Here is a 9,106-nt window from a genome sequence, read left to right on the forward strand (position 1 = left end):
TTTTTTTTTTTTTTTTTTTTTTGTGGGAAGCAAGTAGGGGAAACAGGGATAAGAATGATGGTAAAGTAGCCAACAAGGCATCTGGCACATACAACCATACCCAGCATTGTGTGGGGAAATGCTTAACAACCAGCTTTCAAAAGAACTAAAACAAAACAGAAACGCCTAACGCGTAGCCAATTACCTTGGTGTAAATACTCCCTTGATGCCAAATTTCAAGTCACCAGCATGATATTAACCAGCTCACAAAATTCCTGAAATTTTCATAATCAGCTGGTACCACTGAATTGATACCTCAACATTTGGTAAAAATTAAGTTTACAATACTCCTTCCACATTCGAAACACTCTAGATGACTAGGTATTATTCTCTCCAGCTCATAGGTGAGGAAAATGACACAAGCACCCCAAATCACACAGCTTAAGTGGCAGGGTTGGAATGCTGACATAACAGCCCTAACCCAACCTCATCACAGCTTTGACAGGTCACAAGTGCCTATACCTACACCCTCAAGATCCCTCTGCCTAAACCTCAGCTAAAGGGGCTCTAACTCGGTTTGGAACCAACAACAAAGATGCACTCCAGTAAACCCAATCAAAGTTACCTAATAATTATTAAGTTACTTCCTCCAATGACACTGGTAGTGCACATTTACTGCTACAGTGGAGAATACAGATTAGTACAAAAAAGAAAATAAAAATCACCCCTACACCCATCCTCAAAAGGGAGCAATTGTCCACATGTGGGTGATAATCCTTCCAGATTACGTAGACATATATTTTTTAAGTAGAAATCATACTATTGGGTAACATAATGACACTCTTCTTTTTAATGTAAGTTTTCCAAAACAGAGAAACAGAGAGGACTGTATCATGAACTCCCTTGTTGTCATCACCCAACTTCAGAAATCCTCTAAAAACAATGAGAAGTCCAAGCATTTCCATGTTCCCCTCTCAGACTGGAATGTGTAGGAGGTAGGCGCCTCCCTCCACACTTCCCTTGGATTTCTCTCCTGCCTGGCCTTCCCCACTCAGACTCTGAGGTCAGCCCTTCGCCAGGCTTAGGCCACCAGCTCCTTTCATCGCTGCTCAGAGAACACTGGGGAAGGGAACTTGTAGTCATGCTCACTCTTCTTATGGATCCCTCTACCTTCTCTAATTCCTGCCTAGTCCGTCAAGAAGCCTCACAGCTGGGGTTCAGAACCTCATTAAAGGAGAGTTTCAGAAGAAATACATCACAATTCTTTGGAATTTCCAACTTCCACTTACTCCATTCTCCCACCTCTGTTTTATTTTCACCTGGATGGATATACACCCCTGAGAGGCACTGCTTACCAGTTCAGCTAAAATCCTAGGGCTCTGTTCATCCTCATTTTCTCCCACTCAGTGCCCACCCAAGGCAGTCTGCCTTCCAGACCTCACTTCGCGGTCCTCCGTCTTCCTAAGGAATCACATTTTATCTCTACAGGTGCCAGCCTAAGTGAAATACCCAACAGGCTAAAGGATGGTGGCTGCACCCCAAATTAACAGCTCTACATGAGTCCCCAAAGAGCCTAGGTGAAAGCCCAGGCCCAAAGTCAAATATAAACTCTGTAGCCCCCAATAAGTTCAAAGAACATGCTCATGGGACAAAGCAAGAACTGCTCCCCTGAGCCCCAAGTTTAGCCAAGTGCACACAGAAGGGAGCTGTGGATATTTCAAGCCCAAGGCATGGAATTCTAGTCTGCCATAAACCATGTACAGCTGACAGAAAACAAGCCTATGCTGGGAACCATGGGTATTAGAACAGAACTTCAGGGGGGACAGTAGCTAAATGCATTTGCACTATACTAACACTTTGAACAGTGTATTTGTCTAAAGACTCCAACACATCAAACAGTGGGGAGCAGGCAGGAATGAGGGGAGAGTCTGGCTTACAACGGTCTCTACAGGTAAAGACACAAACTAAAGCAGTGGCTTTCAAAACTTCATGTGTTTGGGAATCACCTAGAAAACGTGTTTAAAATCCAAATTCCTCAACCTCCTTCCCAGAAATTCTGACTCAGCAGGTCTGGGGTGGAGGCGGGCGCATTATGGCGGCATTTTTAAGGAGCATCTCTGACAACGCTGCTGCAGGTGTTGGTAGTCCCTGAGAAATGACAGCCACTTGAGTTCCTCCGCCACAAAGTTTTTGTGGCAACACTCCTGTGAGCAGTGGAAGAAACAGGGCCTCTGACCCAGTGCTTTTTACACTGGTTCTGGCCTGAGTCTCAGGAGGAATAAGTTAAATACACAGAGGCCCCTCCCAAACTCTGCTATTCAGGGAGGTCTATGATGGGGCCCTGGGGCCAGCCAATTCATCTCAGGGGGAAGCTTTCTCCTTAAACATCTCTGTCTTTTGGTGCCCCAGGCAACTGGTCAACCTGTCCTCTCATCCCGGGCAACTTCATCAACATCCTCCCTCTCAGAGATTATTAAGAAACAAATTTTCACCGCCCCTCCCCCCAGCCTCCCCAGCTGTCACTAAAACAAGCATTTAATGTTTTAAGGGTTTTAGATGCTAACAAGAAAACAGGCGTTACCAAAATAAAACAAGCATTGGGACAGTTAAGAGTTATAAATACTCATAACTGCTCGTTAAGAGCTCTGTCTGCATTTTATTCATTTCTTGGAGAACTATTTACTGAGCACCCAGTCTCATCCCAGGCACTAGGCAGTTCACAAGTGTGGACGCCACAGACAAGCCCCTGCTGTCCTGCAGCTTACATCCTAGTGTGGAAGGAAGACCAGGGAGAGGATAAGGATTCTAATAAGGGAATTTCTGACAGTGACAAGCACCACAAAACATATGAACACAAAATAATGCACTAACGGGGCTTCCCTGGTGGCGCAGTGCTTGAGAGTCCGCCTGCCGATGCAGGAGACGCGGGTTCGTGCCCCGTCTCGGGAAGATCCCACATGCCGCGGAGCGGCTGGGCCCGTGAGCCATGGCCGCTGAGCCTGCGCGTCCGGAGCCTGTGCTCCACAAATGGGAGAGGCCACAACAGTGAGAGGCCCGCATAACGCAAGGAAAAAAAAAAAAATAAAAAAAAAAAAAATAATAATGCACTAACAAGGATAAGAGAAGATGGGTTACAAAGAAGGCCTCCTTGCCAGCTAGTCTCTATAAGTAAATGACAGGAGACATGACCGCAGGGGCAGCAAGGGTCAAGAACCTAAACACTAAGGAGCTGGGCCTGCTAGGAGAGAGGTGGCCAGTGGTCCCACCACACAGCCAGGAGGCGGCTAAGCAAATCAGGAGGGGGCCAGGCCTCCAAGGGGCAGGGTCTTGTGGATGTTACAAGTATAATGAAGCCCGGGATCAGTTAACAAAGGAGGGGTTATACTAAGAGTAGCTGACCTGTACTAAGCACCGTTTGTGTGCCAGGCACCATTCAAATCTCATTTTATCTTCCCAGCAACCCCGTGAAGTAGGAACAATAAGTAGGAACCCCCCAGTTCCACAGGTCATATCTGAGTCAAAACAGGCAGTAGGGGGCTTCCCTGGTGGCGCAGTGGTTGAGAGTCCGCCTGCCGATGCAGGGGACACGGGTTCGTGCCCTGGTCTGGGAAGATCCCACATGCCGCGGAGCGGCTGGGCACGTGAGCCATGGCCGCTGAGCCTGTGCATCCGGAGCCTGTGCTCCACAATGGGAGAGGCCACAGCGGTGAGAGGCCCGCGTACCGCAAAAAAAAAAAAAAACAGGCAGTAAGTGATGGAGCCAGATCGCAAAGCCAGGTGATCTGGCTACAGGCAGTGGTTATGGAAGTGACCAAGGGGGCAGTCGGGCGGGGCCTTGAAGGCCTAATTCAGTAGGGAGTTTGAGTTTTATTCCAAGTGTGATGGAAAGCCTTTGGAGGGGGGCTGAGACTTTCTGACTCGTTCCCTTAGATCTAAGAGAGGGGACAACTTCTGGGGAAAGCCCACCATACGCTGGCTGAGCTGGCTGCTAGACCAAACTACTGCGACTTTGGCCACAGAGATGTCTAACCCTGCCCTGCCTGGGTTGGAAGAGCTCTCCAGCCCCTGCAGAATTGGATGCCACCTTCTCTCTAGCCCCGGACCAGCACCATTAAATCACCAGGATCTTGTTAGAAATGCAAATTATGGGGTCCCACCTCAGCCCTACTGAAACTGAAAAACTCGGGCCATCTGTTTTTAACAAGCCCTACAGGTGTGTCGAGTGTGACACATTATCCGCATGGAGCCATCCCCACCCCCCTACCCTCCCAAATCACGCTCTACTTGTCCTCGGGCAGCCTCTGCACTGCGCACCAAGCCATCCTCCCCTCTGGACCCTACTGGCGGGGTTCTATGGCTCCTGATGCCTAGAAATCTCACTATTGCCCCAACCTACTTTTCTAACTAATTTGATTTCCTAAAAACATTGACTATTCAGCTATTTAGGCCTCTTCTACCCTGGAAGTAAAACTTCTCTTCCTTTCTACTTCTAGAGCTTAATTCTGCTTTCAGCCTTGTAGCCTCCAAAGTAGACAGCAAGGATAATTTCTGCTTTAACCTAGACCTTCCCTAACACCCCTCAGTCACCAGATTTCTCTTTATTCATTCATTCCCACTCTCATTTATAAATTCCTACAAGTATCCATGCCCTCAGCTAGGAACTAACTGCACTAGGTGCCGGGTACTTCAGGGATTCCTAAACAGCTCTCATCCCTGCCCTCGTTTCTGACCCCTTAGTGGGGGGCTGGGGGCAACATGCAAATAAATACATAATTACAAATTATCTACGTATACTAGAAAGGCCTCTGAGGAGGCGGCTGGGCTGAGACCTGAATGATGAAGAAGCAGGCCTGATGGTAGTTTAAAACAGCAAATATTTGCGTGTTGAATCCATGCCCTACTCTGGTCTAAGTGTTTTACGTTTACTATCCATTTAATCTTCCAACAGCCCTAAGGAGCAGGTAGTATTCTCATCCCGACTCTACAAGAGGGGATATTGAGGCACAGGGAGAATAAGGAGTATATGTAAACAGCAGAGCCAGGATTCAAAACCAAGCACACTGGCTCCAGAGCCTACCTACCCTCCTAACCACAGGATTCGGTGATGAGAGCAGGGTGGAATGGTGCGGGTGCGGGTGGAAAGGTAGACAGGGGTCCAGGCAGGCAGAGTAGCACGTGTAAGAGCCCCAGGGCAGAGAAAAGTCAGACTGAAGCAGAAACGAAGTGGAAACTGGTGAGCGGTGAGGTGAAACTGGGGAGCGGCAGATGGACTGGAAATATATTTGGATGGGACAAGATGTGCTGACAGGTGTATTATGGGGTTTAAGGGAGAAGGAGGAAACAAGGAGAATTCAGTTTTCTGGCGCCCTATTTTCAAGGCTTGAGGACAGAGGGTAAAGTATTATAACACAAGATATACTAAAGTCCCGCGGAGCGCTGAGGCACAGCAAGCTCTCAAATGAATGGACTCCATCGATCAAGCAAGTTAAAGCTTCTAGTTCCCCCCCCACCCCACCCCCACTTCTCTACAGGAGGTCTTCATTCAAAGGTCCCATCCTGTCCCCCAGTAGCTATTTTCCAGAACACTATTAGCCCGGGTTAACAGCAGTAAAAGCTGCAGCTCCAGTAATAAGAATAGCTTTACCAGGAGGAGGGTTTTTCTCACAAAAATGTAATGCATTTAGAACCAGGATTCTCAAATTTTTCTAAACAGCACAATGATACTAATTTACAAATGAGAAGTGATGCGGCTTGCCCGAGGCCACACAAATGCAAAGAGGCTGAACCAGAATCCAAATCCAGGTCTGCCACACTTCCTCCATTAAATCAGCATTTCCCACAGTGTGGGACAGGTCTCTCTGATGGAATACACCAGTGGTTTTAGATGAACTTTTTAAAGTTTTAATACTTATGGTCTTGTTTCAATATGAATAATCATATATGTGTGTATATAACATCAAATAAATAAAAATTTTAAATGAGATATATACATGATTTGATATGAATATATATATATATATATATATATATATATATATATCACATCAAATCCATGACTTCTTGTGTATTACTGCCTAAGAAACAGAAAAGGTTTCCCAAAAGTTAAACATTAGAATAAAAGTACAGGTGATAGAGAGACAGAAGAGAAATCTTGAGGTGACGCATAAATAACTGAAGCTTGTGAAACACTGCTCACCACAGCACCGCCCAAGAACAGCCAAGCACCTGTTCCATGTTGTATTCAAATCTGGCTACAGCCACACATAACTCTGACTCTGCTCCAGAGGAATAAAATGTTGGTTGCCTCTGGGGAAAGGGAATAATATCAGAACAACACAATTTAGCATAAATCATCCTTAGCACAGTACTGGTCTTGACATAAGATACTGTTTAGGTCATCCAACTCCTCTGCTGATTCACCACACACCTTAAGTCAGGTAAGCTTTCCTGGGCCTCAGTCTCACTTTGTCCAAAGGAAGTTACAAAAAGCAGGCTCTAAGGTCACTTCCAGTTTTAGAGTTCCATAAAATGTCATAAAGACCCTAAAATCCAAAAGTATTTTTTTCCAGAATCATAGAGGCCCCAACCCTGAATGAGTGTCGACCTGAGGTATAAATGTTAAATAACCCCACAAGGCATCCCAGGCCCCCATCCCTTAACTGGGGAGATGCTATCAATTATGCTGCCCTCTGGAAAGATGTGACAAAAGACATTAATTACAAGATGATATGTCCCTGTCCCCACCAAAACTTTAAGAATTTTCTGCCACAAATGTTTAAGTTATTAACTTTCTCTATACTTGGTTGTTAGTGTTTGTTATTTCGTCTGTAACAATTAACTTTATTCTGGGTGGCAGTAGCAGGGAGAGAAATGGGTAGGGAAGAAATCTGCAAAATCTCATCAAACTCCTATCCTCATATTAAGCCTCCGCTGAGAAACACCTGTAAAACCTTCCAAGCTTCCATGTGAATTACTCCACAGATGTTCGAACACCTTTAATATGCTAAACATCTAAAAGGAGTCCTCACTCCTTATCTTTCAGAAACATTATGAACAAAACAGTTTAACCAGAACAAGCATTCTTCCTTTATTATTGAAATAGATACATTCATCAAAAGGGAAGTCTTAAGGACCCTCCTGGCCTTCTTTACAAAGCCCCTTCTGTGATGTCAGTAGGCCTGTAAACTTTTAATACAAGGTTTTTAGGTTCCCAGAAAGAGAAGTTTTGAAATGTGCTCACTTCATGTTTAGCTGAAGACAACAGAGGATGGGTGGGCTGCACCTGGCAAACTCAGAAAGCACAGCTGGGTAGCAGGTGATCTTTAAAAAAAAAAAAAAGCAAATCCCGGGGCAAATTGCGGAGCCAGGGGTGATCATTATAACTGGAGAGTTGTTACATAATTACTTGTTAACTACTAACAAACATATACAAGGCTTCAAAATGTCATGGTTACTCTAGCCATCGAAGCTAGTGTATCTAGTGGAAGAGTCCAGGTTCCTCCAATTAATTTCATTCAAAGAAACAAGGAATCCCAGGACCTATTCCCTTCCAAGGTAACCTGACTGCCTTTACATATACAAAACAGCCTCCAGCAATTAAGCCAATCGCCTCTAGGGATGAAAATCAGTGTTTCCCTTTCATATTGATTTTTAAAGGGGAGAGGGGAGACAGAAGTACGTTGCAAGAGCTAAATATTCATCACCTCGACAAAAACGACTTCCACTCCGAACTGGAAAATTTGAACAGAAAAGGTCTTCTGCCACCCCACCCACAGCCGCCCCTGCTCGGCTGGCGCAAAACCCAAGACCCGTGTCGGATGCACTGCATTCCAACATTTTTCAAAAAGTTTACGAGGCTTTACCGAAGCGGCGGGGAGAAAAATAAAGCAGGCAAAAGCCGGGGAGAGGGAACTGGAGGGTTTCCGTAGGGAAGAACCGGGTGAAGCGCCCGGCTGCGCCGTGCAAGGCCCGGTAACGGGGAAGCGACCCGGCACCCGGAGAGCGAGCGCCCCCGTGGCGCGCGGGGACTGACAGCCGCTCGGTCTCCACCGCCGGGGGTCCCCCAGCCCCCCAGCCCGGCCCCCGCCACCAGTCCCCCTGCCCACCCTTCCCCCGCAGCGCCGGCGATGCCCGCTGGGCCAACTTGGCCCCGGGTCAGCGCTGCGGAGCGCGGCCCCGGTTGCCGGGGAGGCCGCCGGCGCCCTTACCTCCTTCTGCTTGGGGTCCTGGGGGTAGACGTCCGGCGGCCCGAGCCGGGGGCGTTTCAGCGGTCTCTGCTCATAGCTGAGAAGCCCGAAGGCGGCCATGATCTCTCATGTTAACCGGCGAAATGAATGAGAGTTGGAGCTGGAGCAGCCGCCTCTGAGCACCAGGGAGCAGCACTTTGCAGACAGACTCCCTCTCCCCCTCCTCGCTCGTGTGGCGCTGCAGGCAGGAATAAAGCAGGTTGGATGCTGCCGCTGCCCGGCACGCGGACACGCACTGATGGGGGCAGCCTTCGGCGGGCACCCTGCTGCGCTGGAGCCCCGGGACGCACCACCAGCGGAGGGGCTGGAGGTCCGCCTGGATCCTCCGAGGCGCCTGCCTCCTGTTCCCCACCACCCTGTCCCCAGGGGGAGGAGCAGCTGATGGGAACGTGTGACTTTTTTCACCAATGGACCTAAACCCACCCCAGCCGAGCGCAGGGTGGGGGTGGGGGAGGGGCGGGGGGCGGGGGGAAAAAAACTTTTCTTGGCGCCCCAGGCAGGTGGCTCGAGTGCTTGCCCCAGACGCGGGTGGCCCGCCTACCCGAGGAAGAGACTGCGGAGCGGCCCGCCCCCGCCCCCTCTTCTACAGCAGGGACCCTTCCCCCGCCGCCACGCGCCCCGCAGACCCCGCCACCTGGGCGCGGACCCGGTTGGGAAGGAGGGGGAGAGACCTGGAGGGGGTGGGGGAGACCGGGATGCGGACGGTGGGGAAGCGGCCGGTGCCTCCTAGACGCCCGCCGGGCTCCGGTGGCGCATCCGCGGCTCCGGTCCCCTCAGCGGCTCCGGGCAGGCGCCGAGGAGCGCTGCTAGCGGTCGCAGCGGGTGGAGGGGGCCGTGCTCACGGTGGCTCGGGGCCGACTTAACCCTTTGCTGCCCCTCCA

General features: G+C 49.2%; 1 protein-coding gene across 1 annotated transcript in view; it reads right to left on the minus strand.

Moving 5' to 3' along the window:
- MED12L (mediator complex subunit 12L) overlaps nt 1–8,285 on the minus strand; it is a 335,022-nt gene extending 326,737 nt beyond the window's left edge. Inside the window, exon 1 of the mRNA XM_007446642.1 lies at nt 8,187–8,285. Coding sequence (XP_007446704.1) covers nt 8,187–8,285 — 99 coding nt within the window. The remainder of the gene's footprint in view (nt 1–8,186) is intronic.
- Nucleotides 8,286–9,106: the final 821 nt, after the last annotated feature.

The sequence above is a fragment of the Lipotes vexillifer genome, unplaced genomic scaffold (assembly GCF_000442215.2).
Source record: "Lipotes vexillifer unplaced genomic scaffold, Lipotes_vexillifer_v1.1 scaffold727, whole genome shotgun sequence".
NCBI lineage: Eukaryota > Metazoa > Chordata > Mammalia > Artiodactyla > Lipotidae > Lipotes > Lipotes vexillifer.